Source organism: Rhinoderma darwinii, chromosome 3, assembly GCF_050947455.1.
Source record: "Rhinoderma darwinii isolate aRhiDar2 chromosome 3, aRhiDar2.hap1, whole genome shotgun sequence".
NCBI lineage: Eukaryota > Metazoa > Chordata > Amphibia > Anura > Rhinodermatidae > Rhinoderma > Rhinoderma darwinii.
In genome coordinates this window covers 254,809,157-254,836,287 of record NC_134689.1, presented here as the reverse complement: position 1 = coordinate 254,836,287, position 27,131 = coordinate 254,809,157, and the positions used below count along the sequence as shown (strand labels likewise).

The 27,131-nt window shown below is 41.6% G+C and overlaps 1 protein-coding gene across 1 annotated transcript; it reads right to left on the bottom strand.

Annotated features, from left to right (window-relative positions):
- Positions 1–2,134: 2,134 nt before the first annotated feature.
- SNUPN (snurportin 1) lies at positions 2,135–21,490 on the bottom strand. Its single transcript, XM_075857777.1, has 9 exons — positions 21,382–21,490; positions 16,792–16,968; positions 14,654–14,822; positions 12,759–12,863; positions 11,507–11,603; positions 6,953–7,050; positions 6,203–6,280; positions 2,998–3,078; positions 2,135–2,686 (listed from the first exon to the last, which is right to left on the bottom strand). Exons 2-9 carry the CDS (start codon positions 16,947–16,949, stop codon positions 2,435–2,437), a joined length of 1,038 nt encoding a protein of 345 aa, XP_075713892.1. The 5' UTR covers positions 16,950–16,968; positions 21,382–21,490; the 3' UTR covers positions 2,135–2,434.
- Positions 21,491–27,131: the final 5,641 nt, after the last annotated feature.

Sequence of the window (27,131 nt, the reverse complement as noted above, 5' to 3'; positions counted from 1 at the left end):
GTAGGATACAATAAAAAATGACACATTACAAATATATTATCAGGATAGAGTAATTTTTTTTTTGTCACTTCCTGTATTTGGAAGTACATGTAGGTCATAGGTGGCAGGTATTTTCCGCAATCCGATGTACATGAATATTCTGGCTGCGTCTGCTTGATCACCAGTGGGATGCCAGACTTTGTTGGCTCACTGTGAATACAGACCTAGTTATCGCCTGAGCGATTCCCCCAGGGCTGTCCTATGATTAATCCTGTTAGGGCATAGTCTAGGTATGCCCCACCAGATGCTTATGTGTATTATTATACCAAAGTATAATACACTGGCATATAGTAATAATAATAAAAAAAACGTGACACTTGTTTTTCCCCCCGTTTGAAGGTGTTTTATTGCAACATTTTGGGGTACATGAGTGTTTAATCGGATACATTTTTTTTTGGGTGGGATGGCTTTTTACATTTTATTTAATACACTATTCACCAATGATTTTGATAAAAGCATTATCTTTATGGTACGGGTTGTTACGTTATAGGTGTGTTATTTACACTTTTGGAATGTTTATTCAATAAAGTTTTTGTTTTGTTCAAATCGTGTTTATTGTACTTTTGTTTTTTGAGACATTATTTGCTTTGTCCTAAAACATCTTGTAGGTAGGTTACATTTAAATAAGTTATCCCATGACTCATTTTCATACCAAAAGTCCTGAAATGCGGTTAATAGAAAAGTAATTTGCAGTGTTTCTCACATAAATAAGTCCTTCTTCATTTTTTGTTTCCATGTTCCCCCATTGGTGCTGCTGCTAATCTGTGCTGCTTGGGGAAGGTCTCTGAGCGGAATCGGTCTCCTTCCCTCTATGACAGCTGATGCTATAGTCCCCCTTTCCCCCTGCAGAAAGTGTGTCTTTAGCTTTACTGCCATGCTACTGCAGAGGCTCTGCTCCTTCCCTGACCAGCAGGGCAGAAAGCCATTTCTATTGGCTGCTCTAAACGGAGGATCACTATGCAGATACCTGGCTGTGGAGAGTGACTGAGAATGCGTGTTCACTAGCACTCAGCTCAATAGATGAACATGCACATTGCTATACACTTTGAACATCAGGTGGCGCCATACTATGTAACTAAACGCCATAACTTCACTGAATCGTGTGTTTTTTTTGTTTTGTTTTTGAAGGATGAGGTAACCCCTTTAAATACTGTAATGTAGAGTTGTAACCACAAACATTTTACTGAACCATTGCCCCACAGAGTGTAGTCCTGCAGTGACTTTTTCAAAGGGAAAATTCTGTGAACATTATATTTAACAGATACCTGTGAAAAGATTACATTGGTGAAGCCTTTAATTTCAGACCACCATTGATTTCTAGAAGGAAAGGGCTGGAATATATCTTTTGGCACGGCTCCGAAACTTCTGTTCCTACAAATCTGACACAGAAGCAAAGTGCTATTCAATGACCATATACTTACAAAGTTGTGTGTCAGAATATTACTAGCAGAAATCCCTTATCAGTGCCCAAAAGAGCACGTTCATTCTGAAAATCACAATGTCATAATCATTTGTGACATATCATATTACCTGAATTTTCCATATGACAAAGTCCCTACTGAAAACACGTCAGGCAACCTGATAACAGGATTTAGGGTCACATGCAAAACAAAAAAAACGGCTGTAAAATACGGAGCTGTTTTCAAGGGAAAACCGCCTCTGTTGAGCATCAAACGTTTGATTCGTTTTTTTCGGCTGTTTTTGGAGCAGTTTTCTATTGACCCAATGAAAAACGGCTCCAAAACCGGCTCAAGAAGTGACATGCACTTCTTTTTACGGGGAGTTTTTTTTACGCGCCTTTTTTTTAATTTTTATAAAAGGCTGCGTAAAAAAAAAATCCCTGGCGGAACGAAACGCTGTTTTCCCCATTCAAGTCAATGGGCAGATGCTTGGAGGATTCAGCTTTCATATTTTCAGCTGTTTTTCAGGGTGTTAACGGCCCGAAAAACGGCTGAAAATAAGCCGGGTTAACCCTAAAATGTAACATGCCTTCAAGATATTTTAGGTCAATGCAATGATAGACAAAGCCAGATATCTTTACTAAAAAACATAAAACAAAGTGCTGAGCTACAGACAAGTAAAACCTGCTACGTAATTTTTGAAACTGTAGTTTTATTTAAAAAACAAAAATTACAAAAATGCAAGTTCATAAACAACGCACCACTGTACATTAACGTGGCGATTTTTTAGTGAGGTCCAGAGCAATCCACTATATGAAGGCCAAAACACTGATATGGCAGCAACCAATCGTAAGGGACATTGTTTAATGCAGATTTTGTTTTTTCTCGATCATCGGTATATAAGCAGCCCTAAATTTATCCAGTGCCGTCATCTCATTGGTAACAAATGTAGATTTCATCCTGGTAAGTGGGTGCCAGCAGTCTCACACACATCATTAGGATTGAGAAATTGTCGATAGATGTTCTAATTCATAGCGTCCACCCTCTGCTGCTCCCTTCCCATCTTTCTTGTGTTCAAGAATCTGTCTCATTTGCTCTTGTGCATATGCTGGCTTCTCTGTAAGGGGTCCTGGTGGGGCAGGAAATCCTAGGATATCAGGGGCCATATATGGACGCAGCCACCCAATAAGTGGAGTACTACCTGGAGTATAGTGTGTGTGCTTGTGGTAAAATAACAGGCCATCCACCTAGAAATGAGAAAAGAGTAACAGAAATAGACAAAGATCAATTCATAAATCTTCCTGCAGAGTAGAACTTAGAATAGGATCTGACCAAAAGACAGGACTCGCGCTCTTGTTTTTAGGTGCCTAATTTACTGATTACCAAAATACTTACTTAATTCTAACACCACACAACTCCTTTTTTATGAAAACTTGAAGCCAATTGTCTCCGCCATATTTATATGCATTACGGAATATGAATAGTCACATAACTTAAAGGGGACCTAAGGGGTTATTAAATATATATGAACATATAACCAAATACATGCATACTATACCTTGTAGGGATAGGTTTCAGTGAGGACACTTTGAATGGAATCCAGGGAGCAGGGGAAATTCTGAAGTCCAACAAACTTGAACTGAATTAAAACATAAACGATTAAAAGTATTTAAACAAATATGGATTTTATTATAGAATTGTAAATCTCTGGTTCAGAGGTCTGCAACCTTTATTACATTGCAAACCACATTCAGCTTTAACACATGTCCAATAGCCACATTTAGTAAAGAAATAGGGGGTAAGGACACGTCTGCAATGTGGTCAAAGCGGTGAACACACACTAAACTTGAAATTTAAGACATGAAAAAAAAAAAAATGGCGATACTGCCCAAAACAGACAGCTGCACTGTATACCAGTGGCCAGAGAGTATTTTGGCCAGAGAGAAAATTTGCATTTTTCTAAATTTAAATGTATTTGCTTGTGAAACAGATAGTAATACCACACAAAATATTTACTAGTTAACATCCCCCATATGTCTACTTTATGTTTGCATCATTTTTTTTCACGTACTTTTATTTTTCTAGGACGTTACGAGGCTTAGAACTTTAGCAGCAATTTCTCATATTTTCAATAAAATTTCAAAAGGCCATTTTTTCAGGGACCAGTTCAGTTCTGAAGTGGCTTTGAGGGCCTTATATATTAGAAAGTCCCCATAAATCACCCCATTTTGAAAACTGCACCCCTCAAGGTATTCAAAACCACATTCAGAAAGTATTTTAACCCTTTAGGCGTTTCACAGGAATTAAGGCAAAGTAGAGGTGAAATTTACAAATTTCATTTTTTTTGCCGAAATTCATTTGTAATAAAAAAAAAAATCTGTAACACAGAAGGTTTTACCAGGGAAACGCAACTCAATATTTATTGCCCAGATTCTGCAGATTTTAGAAATATCCAACATGTGGCCCTAGTGCGCTACTGGACTGAAACACAGGCCTCAGAAGCAAAGGAGCACCTAGTGGATTTTGGGGCCTCCTTTTTTTAGGAATATATTTTAGGCACCATGTCAGGTTTGAGGAGGTCTTGTGGTACCTAAACAGTCGAAACCTTCAAAAAGTGACCCCATTTTGGAAACTACACCCCTCAAGGCATTTTTCTAGCGGTATAGTTAGCATTTTGACCCCACAGTTTTTTTGCAGAATTTAGTGGAATTAGTCTGTGAAGATGAAAATCACCTATTTTTCTGTGGAAACATAGAATTTTTTCATTTTTACAAGGAATAAAAGGAGAAAAAGCCGCTCAACATTTGTAAAGCAATTTCTCCCGATTACGGCAATACACAATATGTGGTCGTAAACTGATGTTTGGACCCACAGCAAGGCTCAGGAGGGAGGGAGCGCCTTTTGGATTTTGGAGCGCAGATTTTGCTGGATTGGTTTTCAGTGCCATGTCGGGTTTGCAACGCCCCGGAGGGACCAAAACAGTGGAAACCCCCCAAAAGTCACCCTATTTTGGAATCTACACCCCTCAAGGAATTTTTCTAGGGGCATAGTGAGCATTTTGGCCCCTCAGGATCTTTTTTAAAGCCAAGGTGACCAAAAAACAGCGATTTTGGCGCTTTAAATTCTTTATTTATTACAGCGTTCACCGCGCGCAATAAATTACGTTTTAATTTATTCTGCCGGTCGGTACGATTACGCCGATACCATATGTGAAGTTTTTTTTAAGTTTTGCAGCGTTTTCACAATAAAATTCAGTTTCTATAAAATTATTTATTTTCTGAGACGCGCTATTCTGAGCCGTAACTTTTTTATTTTTTCGTCAAAAAAGCTGTGGGAGGTCTTGTTTTTTGCAGGACGGGTTGTAGTTTTTATTGGTACCATTTTGGGGTAAATGTGACTTTTTGATCACTTTTTATTCTATAACTTGGGAGGGGTGGTGACCAAAAAATAGCGATGCTGACAGTTTTCCGTTTATTTTGTTTGCGGCGTTCACTGTGCGGAAAAATTAACATTATAGTTTCATCGTTTGGGTCGTTACGAACACGGTGATACGAAATGTGTACTTTTTTTTTAACGTTTTCATTTTTTCCCTATAATAAATGACTTCTTATAGGAAAACAAAACCTTTTATTTTTACACTTTTATAAAACATTTTTATTAACTTTTATTTACTTTTTACACTTTATATTTTTGACCTGCAGCTCGTTGTCTGGCCCCCAGGTGCCATCACAAGCCCCCACGATTGCATGGGGGCTGCTGATGCGCTACAAACCCGCTACATGCGGAGATCGCAATCGAGCCCCGCATGTAACGGGTTAATTGCCGAAATCAGCGGCGATGAGCCGCTGATCGGCAACACTGGAGAGTGTCAGCTGTCGGGGACAGCTGATCTCCAAGTTCCCGATGCACACTGTCGCCGACAGTGTGCATCGGGAACGACACAGTGACTTCCTGTCACTCTGACAGGAAGCCTATCAGGACCAGCCGAAGGTTGGTCCTGATGGGCTTCCGTCCATGGCAGACCTGGAAGCCATTGTTTGGCTTCCGTTTGCCATACTAACTATCGGCAGACCCCGCGATTTCGGACGGGGGTCTGCTGATATGCTAGAAACCCCTAAAATTCGGCGATTGCACCCGATCGCCGAATTTAAGGGGTTAATTCGCCGAAATCAGCGGCAAAGGACCGCTGGCCGGCAAGAGGGGAGTGTCCGCTGGCAGCGACAGCTGACCTCCCGGTTCCCACTGTCGCCGACAGTGTGCACCGGGAAATACTCAGTAACTGTACGTCCTCGTGCGGGAATTAACCTCCCGCAAAGACGGACAGTTACGTCCTGGTGCGGATAGGGGTTAAGACTAGCGTATGAATAATCTGCCCCTACGTTTTTGATGCGGTTAATAGTCGTATTTACGTCATGGTCACATGTCATGGGAAGAGGGCATCTCATAATATGTTGCGGTGTAAAACTTCCTTAATATGTGACCAGCGTCCATTAACAACTACAATCTTAGGGGGGGGGGGGGGGGGGGAAAGAGTTATGGGCACACCGGCAAGACAAGGTTTTTTTTGCTTGGCAGCATACTGGGACACTTCCTTCTCTCTTCCTGCAATTTTTGTAGGATTAGGGGACAATATAGCATGCTGCCATTCATAATACCAGGGCTCCTACTGCGAGGACCATGTAGCTCCCGAGTCACAGGTTGTGGATCAATGCCCTTGTTACTATTCTTTCACTAACTCCATTATAAACTCACAGGGTACTTACAGGGTTGGTCTTGGAAATATCACACAGCCCATTTTCTTCCTGAAGTTTCGACAGGAGCCAGTAAAAGCGAAAGTCTGTCTGTAAAAAAAAAAAATAAAAAAAAAGGAAGAGGATGGGTTTTTATATTCAGCTAATGACATAACACTATGTAAATTAAAATTTGTCTGAGAATAACTATACACATCATAGACACGGTCAATATTCCATATACATTAGATTTTAGTCACCGGACCTCACCAGCATCAATATTTTTGGAGCTTGCCAGACCGCCATCTGATTGCTGTTGCGAAGGGCAACTTGGACAAGACAGGTTGAAATTTACCAACCGGATTCCATGATCTTCAATGTAGATGTCTGGCAGTCGTGTATGCAATGGTCTAATCTGAACGTGCACTTTAGTGGGGGAATTGAAGCAGATTTAAATTATTTTAGGTCTTCGCTCCATGTCTGATGCTGTACGTTGAGTAGAATGATAACTGTATGGCCTCAGTAACCAATTCTGCAAGAAATTTTGTAGTGTCCTAAAATCGAACGTATCCATTGGAGTCCCAAAATCTAACTTGCATCCATTGGAGTCCCAAATATTGGGAATCCTTTATTAAAAACGACTACATTAGATTCAGTGATCATTACGTGGAAATAAGCAGAACGCTTCCAGGCAAACAAGACACAGTAAAGCCTTATTCTTGTCTACAAGTGACAGATTCTAGAACATATTCTGACAATCATGTCTGTAGACACATCACTTACTTGGCAGTCATATACCGGGTGTCCTCTCCAACACATGACATCTAACACATAATATATTCGAGCCTCCTCATTATATATACAGTCTAGAATAGTGTAATCTGCAAAAGAAAATAAAGTATAACCCATCATTTGACATATCTAAAATATATATGATCTTTCTTTTTTTTTGCAAATCAAATGTAAAGTTTCCCATTATATTTGAGGAACTAACCTTGTGGAAGTTATGTTGTGAACAATGACCTAATATATTGCTGTATTGCGATTCGAATATCGAACAGGGAAGGCTTTGTTCACGTCTGCGTTGTGGTCCATCGGAGCTTTCCGTCAGAACGGGACCCTGAACAGACACAAACCAGAGGTTTCCGTTTCCATCACCATTGAAATGGTGATGAATCCGATGCCCACGGTTTCCGTTTGTCTCTGTTGTGCACCGGACCCGTCGTACAAGAGAGACAAACGGAAACCATGGGCACCGGATTCGTCACCATTCCGTCTGTCAGTTTGTGTCTGTTCAGGGTCCCGTTCTGACGGAAAGCTCAGACGGAACGTCAGAACGGGACCCCCAACGCAGATGTGAACAAAGCTGAAGCGATATATTGTTTAGCAGCTGCCTTTCAATAGATGATAAATGTTACATAGACTCAATAGCTTATGGACAGGATATAAGGCTAACCACAGGAATCGGGCTATGTTCATATAAAGGGAAGGTAATTTGGCTCAATAATATATTTAAATAATTTCTCATATTGACATTTCATAATGTTTTTAGTAAAAGTCCCTCAAAACTACAAGTTCAAAATGGATACAGAAAGTTTAAATTCCATGAACTGCAGAAATAAAAATATCAAAATTGCCTCATACAACAGTGTGTAAGGTGACTTAACCAAGTTGAAGAAAAATTAGGTGTCACAGCCGTGGTCGCGGACCGCCGCCGTTCCTTACGACGGCCGCTGGAATCTGTCGTCTATGTGTCCCACCATTTTTCCAAGGTTTTGGGATGGTGGAGATACATAGACGACATATTCCTCATTTGGACTGACACACAGGATCTCTTCAAGTTTTTTGTGGATCTCAACGGGATGGACCAAGATATTAAGTTTACCATGGTTAGCTCAACCGAATCAATAGTTTCTTGACATTACTGTTCTTATTAGAGATGACCATCTAGTGACAGACCACTTTATAAAGAGTACAGACCGTAATAACCTTTTAAGGTATGAGAGTCAGCATCCTAGAAAGATGGGCAAATCACTTCCGTTTAGTCAGATGCTGAGGATTAGGAGGATAGTGGACGATGAATCAACTATGATTGGTCGATTAGACGAGATGGGAGAGAAATTTCGATCTATGGGTTACCCGGATAGACTTGTCGGGTCCCATATTGCCCGAGTTAGAACTAACGAGAGTCAAGGGGATCACTCTAAAGATAGAAGAGGTTCTAAGAATAAAAAACGTATCCCTTGTGTCACCACTTATGACACAAACAGTCCCAAAATTATGCAGATGGTTAGGAGACATTGGCCTTTATTGGGGAATTTTTATGACATTCCAGAATTTAAATCCCCCCCTTTATTTTCTTATAGGAAATCGATTGAAAGATAGACTAGTAAAAACGGATATAGGTCTGATAGACAGTGGAAGTTTGGCTAGACAAGATTGTATCTCACGATGTGGTTGTTATCCATGCTTAAATTGTGGTCTAATGATTAAGGGAGATTCCGTTGCACACCCAAAGACCGGTAAGACTTATAAAATAAGACATTTTTTAACCTGTAGATCGAGCTTTGTGATATATGTTCTTATATGTCCATGCAAACTGTTATATGTAGGTGAGACTACTACGGAATGTAGGATTAGACTCAACACACACAAATCTACGATCAATACAAATAAGACTGAATTACCTATCCCCAGACATTTCTGTGAAGCCCAACATAGGGTTAACCAGCTTTGCTTTCTTATCATAGATCATGTACCCCCTCTTAGAAGGGGTGGTGATAGGGAGAAAGTATTAAAAAGTAAAGAAGTGGAGTGGATTAGTAGACTTAATACGCTGCAACCTAAGGGACTCAACTTTGAGTATAATTTAAAAGCATTTTCATAGATTTATTTTGGCCTAGGATACTGTGGATTGTGATATTTTCCCATACTGCTACCGGATGATATTGTCCCCTTATGTAGTAAGAGTTCATTTAATTATTTTATTTCTATTTTTATGAGGGGTATAAAATATGTATACATACACACATACTTTATATTTATTTTACGTTTAGATCGCACATATTTTCTCTGGAATTTTGAGTTTTTTGTAAGTTTGGATAATTAATTATTATTTTTTTATTTTTCAGGTCTGATTTATAAATAACTGAATTTCTTCTCTGGATACTTACCCAAGCCGAGGGACACATGGACGTTTAGAGTGCTTTTTTTCTTTGTGGATGTAGATACTGTATAATATTATTGTACTTTATTACTACACATGACCCCCATTGATATACATCGCCTGAATTGCTCCATTTTCTTTGAGATCCTTAGAACCCTTTCGTATCTAGACACTATGATGTGGTTTTATCCACAGTCATATTTGTCATGATTTCGGACCATGCCACCTATATTGGTGATATTGGTCGGGTCAAATAGGACTCTTTGATTTTAATAGACTTACGCTGGGGTCTGGGATCTATACTCTTGATGCCTGTACTTTGTTTTCTCTCCGGCGCTTTTATGTATGCATGGTTACCAAGACGCTAATATGGGGCTGTTTTGACAGCCGTTCACGTGATATTTTTATCACGTGATTTAGTGTTGAGCATGCGCAGTTGGACTGCATGAACGCCGTAGATGTTTGAACTTGGCACACTACACTTCCCATGCTATGTACCTTCGTTTTTGGTGAGTGCCAATGTTTGTATGTTCATTCATAAAATATACACACGTGTGCATTGATTTCTTCCACCTGAGTCTGCGTAGCTGCAGAATGTTTTGACTAATCAGGATATCTTGTGTGATCTGCCACTGTCACTTTATTTGAATAAAACACCTTCTTGGATGCTCACTAAACACAATTTTATAAATGTCATAACATTATGATGATGGACCTAATATGGTCGATTTGATATACACTTATAAACTTTAAATTTTCTACTTGAATGTTTAGATCAGTTTTGTAACTCCTCCCATTGTGGGTTGTATAAAATCACTGAACGGTCTGTTTTATATTGCTTGACAAAGGCTGCATTGAGCAGCTGAAACGTTGTACCTTTTTCACTGATGGGTGAATAAACTTTCTATTTTTTGAACCTTGGAGTGCTGCCTCTTTCTCCTTACATTTGTATACCATTGGGGATTTACAAGTCGGATCCCTGGAGGTTTTTGTTCTACTGTGCTGCCCATACACCTTCTCTTGGACACTGTATGGTGACTTGATGTTCTTCTGCTTTAAACGAGTCTCTCTTCTTGCTAGGTCTTGCTGGGAGACCGATGTGGGAAGCGTTACAGAGTGGTCCCTGGCCTCCCAAAATTACAGTGAGAGCATGTGACAGATGTATATTCTACAGAGCCTATATTACCACTATCAGGCCCAGTAAATTTAAGCGAGGTTTTCTGGATGAATGCCAATTTGTAGGGAGACGTCTGGCACTTTCTTCCATTCACTGTTCTCCTGTCCTGAGAGAGTAATGGGCAGAAATCCATAAATTTCTCTACGATGCAATGAGTCACAGTACCGGATGACCCCAAGGTTTGTCTCTTGTTGATAGATTCTGAATCCTTCCCTTCGCTGTCTGACCGTGTCTTCCTTTGTGAGACGTTATATCATGCTAGGAAAACGGTGGCTACATTTTGGATGGTCCCACTCCCCCTGCTGTTAGTGACTAGATACATTTAAATCACACTTTACCTCCGAAGAAGTGGCTCTTTAAACATAGAAATAAAGAAGCCAAACTTCACGAGATCTGGGATAGATGGATTAATTCCCCCTGTACCATCTCCTCCAGATTCCACTAATTCGATTATTCCCTTTTCCATGGGAACCCTTAGCTCAGTTGTTTCTTAAAATGTCTAAACCATTCTTTATCAGATTGCCTATTGTAGGTTGGGTCTTGCATGACAATTAACGCTCTGAACAAGGTAGATTGCACGTCTTCCGATTTCTTTCATGTCCAGCAGAAGGCATTGCACATAAGTGTTTGCTAGTTTTGTGGTTGCAGTGAGTGGCTTGTCCCTGTTTAACTGCCAAGAATAATATCAAGCTATTTAGATACACGTCTGTTTGTCATATAACTAACATTCATTGTCCCGGTCACTATTAATGGATATAATGCTATCAGGCAGAGTGTATTTTATGTACCAATATCGTATTTCAATTATATTTTCTCCTTTGACAAAATTACAAGACTATGTCATTTTCTTTTTGTTTAAAATTTAATAAACTTTATTGTGGATTTAAAAAATAAATAAAAATACCAAGGCTGTCTGATTAAAGTACAGTTACAGACAGAATATTTTTTTAATAATTAAAAACACGTCCCACCAAACACTAACAACCGGACTTACCTTTACCACTGGCACTGTATTTCCTGTTTCCTCCAGGAAGTAGTGATGGAAACCTGTTCACGCAATATCCACTTTTAGTATAGGCTGCAGTAGAACCCTAATTTAGAGTGGTTAAAAGTAACATGCATTAATAAATATGGTGGTATCAAAAGTATAAAAGATCAGAAGTGTCACCACGTAGAGATGCTTTAAATATTTTTAGGTTTATAAAATCCCTTTTTAGGATATCCCTAGTATATGGCATTCATGTGTGATCAGTCCGACATTTGGGACCCCCAAAAATTCCAAGAAAGAAGGGGCGGCAGCCATCAGTGAATCACCATTTTGCAGTGTTATCAGACATATTGCCTGCCCATGGACAAGTGGTGCACTGCATAAAACAATGGTAGAAGCTGTGGCCGTCTGATTCCCGCGGATGCTTTATTAATTTTTGTATCTTGTTTTGCATTTGATATTACTTCTAATAATTTATATAGATACAGGGTGGGCCATTTATATGGATACACCTAAATAAAATGGGAATGGTTGGTGATATTAACTTCCTGTTTGTGGCAACTGAAACTACGGATACTGGAAGCCTGTGCTAGCATTTCTTCTGCGGTGTTGCTATCAGTGTGTGAAGAGTGGGAGAAGAGGGTTGCATTGACAATCCAACACAATGGGCAGCACTTTGAACACATTTTATAAGTGGTCAGAAACTTGGAAATAACTCATGAAAGAATAAAGTAACGTTAAAACCAAGCACACCATTGTTTTTCTTGTGAAATTCTCGATAAGTTTGATGTGTCACATGACCCTCTTCCCATTGAAAAAACTAAAGTTGGATACAAAATGGCCGACTTCAAAATGGCCGCCATGGTCAACACCCAGCTTGAAAAGTTTCCCCCCTCCCATATACTAATGTGCCACAAACAGGAAGTTAATATCACCAACCATTCCCATTTTATTTAGGTGTATCCATATAAATGGCCCACCCTGTAGTATTAATAAAAAAAACCTGATACATCTTTACTTCTAACAGAGGAAGCACTTGGCTGGAAAAAAAAAATTTTTTTTTGCTTTTTTTCTTTTATGAACATGGCCTTATTATGACACCATACTGACAAGAGAAACATACATCTTCTGTTAAAAAAATAACTTCTAACTCTAAACTAGCAAAGGAACATTTGAAAAGATAACTGATATACACGATGAAAGGCAAGGTGAAAAAAACAAAACAAAAAACAAAAACAACAAACATGATACATCTTACCCGAGAAGCAACAACCAAAGAACGCTTTCCAGTGGGGCAGACTACGAGGAGCCAAAGATCAGCTAGGTCTGGAGGAATTTCGATCAGCCACTCAGAAAGCATGAGCTGGAGAGAGCAACATAAGGAAAAAAAAATAATGAAAATAAAAGATTAAGAAAAATAATAAGACTGAATTTCAACACCTTAATGACCGGGCCATTTTGCACGTTAATGACCAAGGATTATTTTTTGTTTTTTCACGGTCACATTCCAAGAGTCATAACTTTTTTTATTATTCCATCAACATAGCCGTATAAGGGCTTGTTTTTTGCGGGACGAGTTGTATTTTGTAATTGTACCATTTTTAGATGCTTATAACATATTGATTAACTTTTATTAACTTTATTTTAGGAGAGAATTGAAAATAAGCAGCTATTCCAGCATTAATTTTCACGTTATAAATTTACGCCGTTTACTATGCAGCGTAAATAACATGTTAACTTTATTCTATGGGTCGGCACGATTACGGGGATACCAAATATGTAAAGGTTTTATATGTTTTCCTACGTTTGCACAATAAAAACTCTTTTAGAAAAAAATTACTTGTTTTTGCATCGCCGCGTTCCAAGAGCCGTCATTTTTTTATTTTTCCGTCGATGTGGCCGTATGTGGGCTTGATTTTTGCGGGACATTGTGTAGTTTTCATTAGTACTATTTTGGGGTACATAGGACTTATAGATTAACTTTTATTTTATTTTTTATGGGGGGGAATGGGAGAAAAGAGAATTTTGCCGTTTTTTGCGTTTTCTTTGGACGCCGTTCATCCGGCGGTTTAATTAATGTGTTGATTTTATTGGTCAAGTCGTTACGATCGCGGGGATACCATATATGTGTATGTGTGATTTGTTTTGATTCTTTTACTAAATAAAACCACTTTTTGGGCAAAAGTTTATTTGATTTTGACTGTAATTTTTATTTTATTTTTTGCCACAAACTTTATTTAACTGATTGACATTTATTTTTTTAAGTCCCACCAGGGGACTTCACTATGCGATCTGTTGATCGCATATATAATGCTTTGGTATACTTCGTATACCAAAGCATTATTGCCTGTCAGTGTAAAACTGACAGGCAACCTGTTAGGCGATGCCAGTGGCATGACCTAACAGGCAGATGCTGAAGACAGACCTGGGGGTCTTTGTTAGACCCCCGGCTGTCATGGAAACCCGACGGCGACCCGCGATTTGTTTGCGGGGGCGCCGATCGGGTGACAGAGGGAGCTCCCTCCCTCTGTCAAACACATTAGATGCCGCTGTGACTATTGACAGCGGCATTTAATGGGTTAAACTGCCGGAATCGGAGCGCGCTTCGATTCCGGCAGTTGCAGCAGGTGCCAGGCTGTGTATAACAGCCGTGCTCCTGCCGCTGATCGCGTGGGTACAGTGGCAGTACCCGCGCCATCACAGGACGGATATATACGTCCTCCTGCGCAAACTAGCAGTTGCAGAGGACGGATATATCAGTCCTTCGGCGTTAAGGAGTTAAAGCAACAGTCCATTGGGACAGTCACTTTAAATATTGTGTCAGGGCTGAATAACCATATTTAGCTCTGACATGCTCGTACTTTAATAGGATATGTCTTGCAGACTACCGCATCCCTCCAGTGGCAATACAGGGAAAGCAGCGGTCTGAGATGCTACCAAACACCATGACGACACCTGTACTGAGAATGCAGAACAGTCTAGTGAATGGAGATGATGGGAACAGCGGTTGACATCACCAGGGTTTACCTGCCCGCTACATATTGAAAGAGTGGAACAAAGGCCAGTTGAGTATTATTATTATTTTTTGAACCCACCAACATAGACAGTCACTATAATGGATACATTTAAATATATATTTCTCATATATATTACCTGGTTAGCATAATGTCTGGGTAACTTCTTACAGGGCTCCACATCCATGTCCTCTGGGACTTCATCTCCATCTTTTGTTTGTTTGTCATCATCATCCTGCTCTTCATCTATTTCTGTCCAATCCCCAGCTGCGAGCCGACGAGCGTGGTTTACATAGTCCAAACGTTTTCTGTAAATGCCAACTTAAATTAAAGAGGTTTTCAGAGAAACAAATATAGACCTCAAACTCTAACTAGAAGATTTAACTTCCATAAGCAGGTTCTGCAAAACACAGGTACTAATATTTATTTACATGGAACATGTCCACAAATGAAGGATGCATAGAACCCCAAGTAAGATTCCTCATGTGTGGCTGCACTCAATATACAGATCTGCTCTTAGGTACTAAATTACTACCTAGAATGTTAATAATTCAAAACAGCAGTAGTCAAGTACAAATTGCAGGGAAAAAACTGTCATAACACAAACTTAATTGCTCCCCATGGGAAAGGAAGTTGTTATTACAATCGTCCACAATGTTACTGCAATATGTGTGCGACTGCATGAAGCCAAATAGCTCCACAATAAGAAAGTGTACCAGAGAACCCCTTTATATTTTGCAGTGTTTAGATCCAACAATACGCAAGAACAAGCTAAATAAAGTTATATTGATCTAAATGACTAACAAGAAAATATCTACATCTAAAACAGGATAAAGAGTGTTCTGTGGATGCATAGATTAGAGACTGACAAGTGATACAATCATACACCGTCGCGCCACATTATAACGACCAACAGCTACCCAGAGTAACCGCCATGTGCAGCACGGACAGCAGCTGACATCCTGGGAGTGACTCAATAAGATGCTGGTAGGTTGTCTCAGGTATCTGGAGCCATGCTGACTGCTGTACACCCCACATTTGCTGGAGGGTGCGCCGGGGAGGATCCATAGAGTGAACAAGACAATCGTGGTGGTCCCACAGATGCTCAATTGGGTTCAAGTCTAAAAAATTAAGGGGCCAGGGAAATACTTGGAAGTCCTGGTCGTGCTCTTCCCACCACTGGGACAACAGCATGTATGGGTGGACGTGATCTGCAACGATGGATTCATACCAAAATCGGTTCAGAGTGCCTTCCACATGGATGAGGGGGCCCAGAGAAAATTCCCCAGACCATAACGCTGCCGCCACCAGCTTGTGTTCTTCCAGAAATGGTTGCAGGGTGTATGATATCGGATGTTTCTCGTCTGACACACCAACATCCATCCGACGAAGCAGAAAACTTAACTCATCGGAGAAGGTAACCCTTTGCCAATCATCGGTGGTCCATATCCAATACTGGCGTGCAAACTGAAGCCTTTTTTTCCGATGCACAAAGGAGCAGTGACAATCCATCTGCTTCATAGGCCCGTACACAGAACTGTTTTGGACATGCTTCTGATAGCCCCCTGCTTGATTTTCACGGTGAGCTGCTCCACTGTAGCGTGTCGTTCGGCCCTCGCACACCTTCGTAGCTGATATTCACCTCTCACATCAATGGCACGTGGTGCTCCGCAGCTTCCACAACTGTTTTTCCCAATGGTGCCATTTGTCAACTCACGATACGTTTTCACCTCAGCAGCACGAGACCAGTTCAGTTCACAAACTGCGCTATTGGAGAAATTCTGCCACCCTTGGCCTGAAAGCCAGTAAGCATCCCTTTTTTGCAACTCTGATAAATGGCCCCTTTTACCCATGGCAACAACGAGTGATATGTGTTCAACCAGCCTATCGCACACCTTATATACCCACCAAGCCAGCCCACGACACATCACTTCCTTCATGGGCTACATGCTGCCAATGTCGAAAGTAGGAGGTGGCCATAATAATGTGACTTAACTGCGTATATACTATATGTACTCAATATAATATAGTGTATCGGGGGCAGCCAATGGCTTCTATGTGCTCATGCATGCTGTGCACACTGCCCAATCACTACAGGAATTACTGTCGTGGAACATACAAATTATCTTTGTAGAGTTCAACCGGTCATTTGATTTACATAAGGACAAAATTTTTTTTTTTTTTAAAAAGGTAATAAATACCAAAATATGACAACATCCACAATACAGCGCATACGGTTAGACACCCCGATGTAATTATTAATGTTCCATCACTCACAATTTTTGTAGTTCCAGCAGTTTCCTCCTGCGTTCACTCTGCTCCAGAGAGCTGTATTTGCCTTTGTATTGAGCTAATCTTGGGTGAGGCGTTGAAGGACTATTGAGGTGAGAAGAGACAGCAAAGCTTCCTGCAAGGGCTTCTGTGAGGGCATCCATATTCAGGTGCTTATGTAGTCTTTGGAATAGAAAATTAAAAAGTAAAATGGTCTAGACAGAAGATGACTGTAGGTACACAATGAGTTAAAACACACACACACACACATTATATATATATATATATATAGTGTGCATACAAACTTTGGAGACATACCAAAGAACATAGAAAATAAAGAATGCCTGCACCTATAAACATATACAAATGTTTGGTTTTTTTCTACAAAACCCAATTCACATGCTGTGGGAAAAAATCCGTCCAGATTAGAAAGCATGTTGCAGATTTTCAATTATATTCAAATTTGAGAAATCCATGGATTTTTCAGGTCATGCTGCGGAACGGATCCAGAGAGTGAGAAGGGGCCTTTTATTCAATACTTCTCAAGGTGCCTAGATAAAGGTCATAGCTGAAAAATAATGTCACATAATTGGTGACTTGCCCAAAAGCCTCAGTAACCAAACCTGGAAGAGTAAGAGCCTATCCAAAGAAACGATTGAGCTGATTCAATATAAACGTGACTAATATAAACGACACCACACAGCAGAGCCGCGCGCATAGAGCCTGTACGGCAGTGCATGGAGGCAAAGTGAACAGGGGCAGAGCTGCAGTTCTGTAGAACAGTCGCTATACAGTGGTCGGAGCCATCTGCTTCCGACTCCAACTACTGCATACCGTTCAAAACATTTGGCGCCCGGGGGCAGCAGGAATGGCGGATCGGTGTGGGGGGTCCTGGTGTCGAACCCGCACCGATCATATGCTGAGGACCTATACTGGGGATAGTTGTTAAAATGAGCGAAGTGATCTGATTGGTTGCTACAGGCAACAGAGAGCTTTTTGTGTAAACTAGCTTTTATGCAGGAAACCCATTATTTATTTTTCTTTTCCCTCTTATTGGCAATAATGCTAAGGGAGAATTCACACGCTGCAGACATGCTGTGTGAATTTCAGACCATAAACCCACAGCAATTTGCAGTACAATGCGTGTGGAAGGGGTGTTGAAAACCCTCCGTCCACATATAGCGGAACAATCAGGCGGTAAGATCCACGGGAGGTACCCTAACAGTTCAGACCTCAGCCTACCACATCCCACACGTCTAGAATTTTTGGTGGTAAAATATTCACCACAGAATTAGTTTCATGGTTTTTACATTTATATTTTTCGATTCAGACAATCTCCAGCAGAGCAAAGCATAATCTCGCTGTAACCTGTCATTTACCGCGTAATCTCGCAAGATCACGCTTCCTCTGCTGTAACTACTACAGAGTAACGAAGTGCAGGGATTGTGAATAGACATCCCGTGGAATGTCTATTCACGGTCTAAACACTTCAGTATTGTTAATGTGTTAGTATAAGACAGCACATAAGGATCTAGCAGGATCTCTATGCGCTGAGTAAATGAATGGAGAGAAGTGCATGACGCTGATTGGTCACTGATTGGTCAGTGTCATACACTCCTCTGTGCAACGCCCACTTGGTCTAAAGTAAAAATACGCCCAGTTGTCCATTGAGAAACTCATTAGCATAAAGCTAAAATCGCTAATAAAATGGTGAAAATAGATCGTGTTTTTAATAAAAAGCACTTCTGTCACCTACATTATAGCGCCCATCTCCTTATGTAGGAGATAGGCCACTCATAATGTGGTGAGTCTCTTTAAATGAATTGGTTATTAAGACTGGTGTATGAAATGCCAGTGTCAATAAATCTACCCCAATGGGTTCCATCGGGCGCCACGAGTTTCAGTCATGTGAGAAATGCAGCGCTATGGTTTTTCTACTCCTAGGAGGGAGTCATATTAATGTCACATCCCTTTTATCCAACACCTAGAAAATATTGTAAGTGCTGGAAAAGCAGGGGAGGTGCTTCATATACATGGCACTCATGCGGAGCACACATCTTTACAATGCAATAAAAAAAACTGAAGAAATTGGGCTGAAAAAATGTGCTTTTGGATAAGATAGACACTGGCCACAAGGCTCCCCAGAAGACGCAGGTGCCCATATTACAGTGTGTGCCAGCCACAGGGGTCCAAATAAGGGTATGTTTAGACATGGCAGATTTGCTGCGACTGATAATGGGGCGGCTTCTGCAATGCTGATGGATTTCTACAATCCCTATTTAGATGAACGCGACAGCCGCAAACATTTCTTAAACAAACTTGCAGCAGGTGAAACAACCATTACCGTGAATGCCAGTAAGGGTATGTTCACACGGCGGGGGTCCGTAACGGCTGAAATTACGGGGATGTTTCAGCCTGAAAACATCCCCGTAATTTCAGCCGTACCGGCATGTGCAGGCGCTTGAACGCCGCGTCAATTACGGCCGTAATTAGCGCTGCTATTCATTGGAGTCAATGAATAGCGGCTCCAATTACGGCCAAAGAAGTGACAGGTCACTTCTTTGACGCGGGCGTCTATTTGCGCGCCGTCATTTGACAGCGGCGCGTAAATATACGCCTCGTGTGAACAGACAAACGTCTGCCCATTGCTTTCAATGGGCAGATGTTTGTCAGCGCTATTGAGGCGCTATTTTCAGACGTAATTCGGGGCCAAAACGCCCGAATTACGTCCGTAAATAGGCCGTGTGAACATACCCTTATAGGTCCACAATAATGTGCGTTATTCTGGGTGGAAATCCTCTATAAATGCCAAGTACAGACTGAACATGTGTTAGGGTATGTTCACACGAGGGCGTCCGTTACGGCTGAAATTACGGGGATGTTTCAGCCTGAAAACATCCCCGTAATTTCAGCCGTACCGGCATGTGCAGGCACTTGAGAGCCGCGTCAATTACGGGCGTAATTAGCGCTGCTATTCATTGGAGTCAATGAATAACGGCTCCAATTACGGCCAAAGAAGTGACAGGTCACTTCTTTGACGCGGGCGTCTAGTTACGCGCCGTCATTTGACAGCGGCGCGTAAATATACGCCTCGTGTGAACAGACAAACGTCTGCCCATTGCTTTCAATGGGCAGATGTTTGTCAGCGCTATTGAGGCGCTATTTTCGGGCGTAATTCGGGGCAAAAACGCCAGATTTACGTCCGTAAATAGGCCGTGTGAACATACCCTTAGGGTATGTGCACACACACTAATTACGTCCGTAATTGACGGACGTATTTCGGCCTCAAGTACCGGACCGAACACAGTGCAGGGAGCCGGGCTCCTAGCATCATACTTATGTACGATGCTAGGAGTCCCTGCCTCTCTGCAGGACAACTGTCCCGTACTGTAATCATGTTTTCAGTACAGGACAGTAGTTCCACGGAGTAGCAGGGACTCCTAGCATCGTACATAAGTATGATGCTAGGAGCCCGGTTCCCTGCACTGTGGTCGGTCCGGGACTTGCGGCCGAAATACGTCCGTCAATTACGGACGTAATTAGTGTGTGTGCACATACCCTAAGGCCTCATGCACACGACCGTAAAAACACCCGTTATTGCGGGTCGTTATTACGACCCGCAATAACGGGCTCATAGGCTTCTGTTAGCCACGGGTACCTTCCCGTTTGCTCACGGGAAGGTACCCGTGCCGTTAAAAAAGATAGAACATGCCCTATTTCATGCCGTAATAACGGCACGGGCATCCCATAGAAGTCTATGGGGCTCCCGTAATCATGGGTGGCTGCGTGTGTTCACCCGTGATTACGGGAGCGTTGCGAGGTGAGGCGAGGTCAGGGGACTACCCGGTCTGCAGGCCACAGCCCAGTGCCGTAACTACCGCCGGGACTACAATGAAAACTATGGCAGAGCGGGGAGGTATCTCCCCGCTCTGCCATAAACAAAAGACATGTATCCCCTATCCTGTAAAAAATAAAAATAAAAGACGTTCATACTTACCGACAACTTCCTGCTTCCTCCAGTCCGGTCTCCCGCCCGTTACCTTGGTGACGCGTCCCTCTCGAAATCCGGGCCGACGTCCTGGATGACGTTTCAGGCCATGTGACCGCTGCAGCCAATCACAGGTCAATCACAGGCTGCAGCGGTCACATGGACTGCCGCGTCATCCAGGGATGTCGGGCTGGATGTGAAGAGAGGGACGCGTCACCAAGACAACGGCCGGGTAAGTATGAATTTCTTTAACTTTTATTACAGAAAAGGCTGTCCCTTCTCTCTATCCTGCACTGATAGAGAGAAGGGGCTGCCGATTAGTGCAGTGCTATTTTGCTGCCAAAAACGTGCTCGTAAATACGGGTGGAATACGTGTGACACCGGACCCATATTTACGAGCACGGGTTCGTAAATACTGGTGCAAAACGGGTGGAATACGTGTGACACCGGACCCGTATTTACGCCAGTATTTACGGGTGTGAAAAAATACGGTCGTGTGCATGAGGCCTAAGACACAGCAGCCGTAAAGTATGTGGCAGCAGCGCCACGTGCCCCCCTTAAATACCAGCTGCAGTCCTCACTACAAAGTGCCTGAGCCGCGCACTTACCTCTGGAAGCAGCTAGTGACCGGTCCACTCGGGGAGAGCGGCAAGCTGTCTGGCTCCTATCCGCGGAAGGACCTTGATGACGTCAGGGTCACATGGCCGTGATGACTGAATCATGTGATCGCTCATGAGCGATGGTTCAGTCTGGGGGCTGGAGATTCAAATGAGGCGGCAAAATCTATTCAGTATGAGAAGCGTCCTTGCGGATGTGCGAGGTGTATATATGCGAGGTGTATATATGCGAGGTGTATATATGCGAGGTGTATATATGCGAGGTGTATATATGCGAGGTCTATGTGATGTATGGGAGCGGGTGCAGTCAGCGTCTGATGGAGCAGCGATCTTCAACCTGTGGCTCCAGAGACTACAATCCGAGTCAGGATGTGCCATTATAGTGAACGATTTTTATTTTCTTTCAAACACCATTCACATAATGCATCCAAATAGCCATGGTTTGTGAAGGTTTTTGCATATTTATTTTTTTACCTCAGTTTTACCGCTCCCCCCCCCCCCCCCCCCCCTGCAATAACTGCACATTTGAACATGGAGCGTACTGCATTTTCATTGAAATGCCACTGACATAAAAAAAAATGTTATGTATTAGATCTAGCCATACGTCACAATAGACTTTAATATCTGCTCGCAGCGTTTTTGGAAGAAAAAAACAGCGGAATAAACGCCAATGGAAATGCTTCAAAATGCTGTGTGTGTGAATCTGGCTTACAGTGCAGGTATCTTTTGACATTACTAAATAAAGCCCAGAAACATCCGTGAGGTTTCCCAGTTAAAGAGGCTCTATCACCAGATTCTCAAATCCCTATCTCCTATTGCATGTGATCGGCGCTACAATCTAGATAACAGTAACGTGTGTTTTTTTTAAAAAACGTTCATTTTTGGCCAAGTTATGAGCAATTTTATATTTATGCAAATGAGCCTTTCTAATGGACAACTGGGCGTGTTTTTTTTTCCTTATGTCCAACTGGGCGTGTAATTGTGTTTTTAACTGGGCGTGTTTACGTGTATGACAGTGACCAATCCGCATCATGCACTCCTCTCCATTCATTTACACAGCACAGTGTTCTTACTAGAACGATGTGCAGCCACACACACAAGTGTCCTGATAATGAATACACATGAAATCCAGCCTGGACGTCATGTGTATTCAGAATCCTGACACTTCTCAATCTTTTCTGTGAGATTACAGCAAGGGAAACGAAATCTCGTTTACCTCGTAATCTCGTGAGATTACGCGTGGCTTGCTGGAATCTCACAGAAAAGATTCAGAAGTGTCAGGATTCTGAATACACATGACGTCCAGGCTGGAGGTCATGTATATTCATTATCAGGACACTTGATTAACGTTAAAGGGAATGTGACGCTAGAAAAAAATGTATTTTTTTTTTTAGTTAAACAATTAGTGTATAGGTGATTAAACATTGTTCTAATTTTTTTCACGAGTCAGGAAATATTATAAATTAGATTCTAATTTATAACACTTCCCAGTGCTGGTCACTAGATGGAGCAATTCCCAAAATTGCAGCATTGCATGTGGTAAAGCAACCACATTGCTTTATGCTGCAAAATTTGGGAAAACTCACTCGCTCTAGTGAGCTCTCAGCATCCCCCCCCTCCTTTATCCTGGCTAGTGCCGGGATAAACGAGGGGATTGAACGGTCAAACCTCCTACACTGTGTGTCGCCATTTTTTGAGCTAACACACAGTGTAGAAGGTTTACATACAGTAGTAAACACACAGTAAAACACAAACATACATAGAAATCTCTTACCTGCTCCTGCCGCCGCGGCTCCCTCCGGCCCGTCCGCTCCGTCTGCTGCCGCTGCTCCATGTGCACAAGTCCGGAAGCCGCGACCGGAAGTAGTAATCTTACTGTCCGGCCGCCACTTCCGGTCTACAGGAAAATGGCGCCGGACGGCGCACAGTTCAACTTGGACTGTGTGGGAGCGGCGCATGCGCCGTTCCCACACAGACGGCGTACAGCATAGTGAATGAAACGGGCCCCGTTCGCATTCACTATGGGACTGTAGCTGCCGTATTCCATGTCTGTATGTGTCGTTAATCGACACATACAGAAATGGAAAAAAAAATGGCAGCCCCCATAGACAAGAAAAAGTTCAAAAATAAAAAAAAGTAAAACACAAACACACAAATAAATATAAAAGTTTTTAATAAAACACTAAAATCAAACTGATGTAAAAAAAATTTTTTTTCGTGACACTGTTCCTTTAATGTCTGTGTGTGTGGCTGCACATCATTCTAGTAAGAACGATGCTGCTGTGTAAATGAATGGAGAGGAGTGCATGATGCTGATTGGTCACTGATTCGTCAGCATCATACACTTCTCTCCGCAACGCCCAGCTAGTAAAACAAGTAAACACGCCCAGTTACAAACACAATACACGCCCAGTTGGACATACGAAAAAAAAACACGCCCAGTTGTCCATTTCAAAGCTCATTTGCATATATATAAAATAGCTCATAACTTGGCCAAAAATTAACGTTTTTTAAAAAACAAAACGTTGCTGTTCCCTACATTGCAGCGCCGATCATATGCAATAGGAGATAGGGATTTGAGAATCTGGTGACAGAGCCTCTTTAAAGGGAATGTGTCACAAACGAGAATTTTTTTTTACTTATTTTAATTATATATTTTTTTTGTGTATTTTTTTTTCCTTCCACAAGGTGGGAAGTATTAAAAATAAAATAATAATGACCTATTTTCCTATGCTGGCCACCAGAGGGAGCACTTCCAAGAATTACAGCAAGGTGAATCCGGCAAAGCAGCCTGACATACAGCTGCTGTAAATGTGGAATTTTTTGGCTACAAGCCGGGAAAAGGTGTCTTCAAATTGCAAAGGGTATGTGCACACACACTAATTACGTCCGTAATATACGGACGTATTTCGGCCCCAAGTTCCGGACCGAACACAGTGCAGGGAGCCGGGCTCCTATCATCATAGTTATGTACGATGCTAGGAGTCCCTGCCTCGCTGCCGGACAACTGTCCCGTACTGTAATCATGTTTTCAGTACGTGACAGTTGTCCTGCAGCGAGGCAGGGACTCCTAGCATCGTACATAAGTATGATGCTTGGAGCCCGGCTCCCTGCACTGTGTTCGGTCCGGTACTTGCTGCCGAAATACGTCCGTATATTACGGACTTAATTAGTGTGTGTGCACATACCCTAAGCGTTGTCCAACTCCAGTTTAGAAGAGATTGTAGTAATGGTAGCTGGCAGAAGCTACAGGACACACCAAAAGGCACATAACGGAATTGCTGCAAAAAAAGGGAGACTCTGTGGTGAATGAATTTTCAGTTGATCGATTCACATGGCGTGTATTTGACGCGTTTTTTGTTACATTTTACATGCTAAAAACGCGTCAAAAACGCTTGATTACGCTTTTCATTTACTTAAATGGGAAAGCGCAGCGTTAGAGCATACAGCGCGCTTTTTTACACAAGCGTGTTTTTTTTAAAAAACGCGTTGTGTAAATAAAGTGCCACTTCACAAGAAACGGTAGTTTATTTGACACGTTCACACGTAATTTTTTCTTCGTGCCGTGTGAACATGCCCTATGGGAATTATTTTTCATTGGCTCCTAGTTTACATTGCGGCGCAGGGAGAAGACAGAAGTCGCTGTAGGTGAGTATAAGTATTTTATTTTTCATATTACTTTTCGTAGGTTCCAGTGCACCTATTGGACTACATCATAGATTCAGTGGACTACTGTGATGATCCACGGTTTTTGTTTAAATGAAATGGTTAGCGAGGGTTGTATGGGGGAGTTTTTATTTCAATAAAAATATTTTCTTACGTCTGTGTTTTTTTAATACTTTATTAACGCCTGGATAATGTCAGTTGTCTGTTTGACGACGTCCATTTCTAAGGCGGGGCTTAGAGTGGGCCAGTAAAAAGGCTAGCACTAACCCCTATTACTACCCCGGTACCCACGGCTAAGAAGGGCCAAAAACAGTGGCCCTTCCCACCCTGGTTATGCTAACCTGCTGCTGCTGTGTTGTATCTGGCTGGTTATAAAAAAAATGGGTGGGGACCCACAACATTTAAAAAAAAAAAAAACACTTGGGGGTCCCCCCATGTTCATCAATGATCAGTGGCGCCCGTGCGTCGCTGATCTTTCATAGCCGACAATCAGCTGTTTTGAAGGAACAGCGGCGAGCACTGCTACTCCATGCGCCCCTCCAAGCATGCAAGCGCGCCACACACAATCCCCCCCCACACAAACATCCCCCCCTGCAAGCACATACATACACACACCTACATACACGAACACACACACCTTACCTGCAGTGCGGCCGGTGTTTACCAAAATGGCGCCGGTTTTCCCCCTACAAACCAGATTCTATACTGGGTCGCTCTGAACTGCGCATGCGCAGTACAGAGCGAGACAACAGAAGCGCAGGATGTAACGAACGGGTCCCATTCGTTATGTCCTACGCCCTGTAGCCATCCCCATATTCCATTTGTGCATAAATCGTTAAGAGACACATACACAGATGAAAGAAAACATGGCAGCACCAGTGAAGTAAATAAGTGTTGTTAAAAAAAAAAAATTTTTATGTGAATATATCATATTTTAGTAAATAAAAACATAAATTAATAAAAATATTTCATGACACCTTTCCTTTAAGGCAGAAAGATTATAAATCCACCCCTTGGGCAGCTTAGCATTAGGGAGGAGTATGATAGGACAGTCGTACAGTCTATGAGGAGGGAGAGATTCAGAACCAACTTCAGAAAAGACATCCTCATAATCTTGAATATACTCAGGCAATGATGGTGTGATGCAAAGAATATTAGTAGTAGACAAAGACATGCAAGAATCATAACATTTAGAATTCCACTTAATCTGCTTTCACCCAATCAATAACTGGATTATGTGTCTGCAACCATGGGATACCCAGTACTATTTCGGAGGGCAAATTTTCTAAAATAAAGAAAGAAATTTGTTCAGTATGCAAAGTACCCACTTTCAGTGTGACATTACCGGGGACCATCTAGGCTCTGCTGTTTTCTGGAGCTGGGCGTTTGAAACAGTTCTTAAGTGTATGACCAGCGTCCCCACAATAAAAACACAGCCCCTTGCGTTTTCGGAAAATTCTCTGTTCCTGAGAAGACATAGTGGAGCCCAAGTGCATGAATTCTTGTGCATCAGAGGAGGGGCTCTCAGCGCAGTGAAGGGGAGCAGCCATCACAAATTTTTCATTTTTTCGCTCACATAGTTGTCGGTCCAGATGTACCACCAGGGTCATAGTATCCTCTAGAGCAGGGGTCCCAAACTCGAATGGGTAAGTGGGCCACAGATAGAAAAATGGAAAGTTGAAGGGCCGCATTACTTTCAAATTTCATACAATACAAAATTTTTGTTAATCAATTAGTTATTTGAACTATATTACTATAATAATAATACTACATTACTATAATACCACATTACTATAATAATACTACATTACTATAACACTACATTACTAAATAAATACTACATTACTATAATACCACATTACTATATTACTACATTACTATAACACTAAATTACTATAATAATACTACATTACTATAATAATACTACATTACTATAACAATACTACATTACTATAACAATACTACATTACTGTAACACTACATTACTATAACAATACTACATTACTATATAAATACTACATTACTATAATACCACATTACTATAACAATACTACATTACTATATAAATACTACAT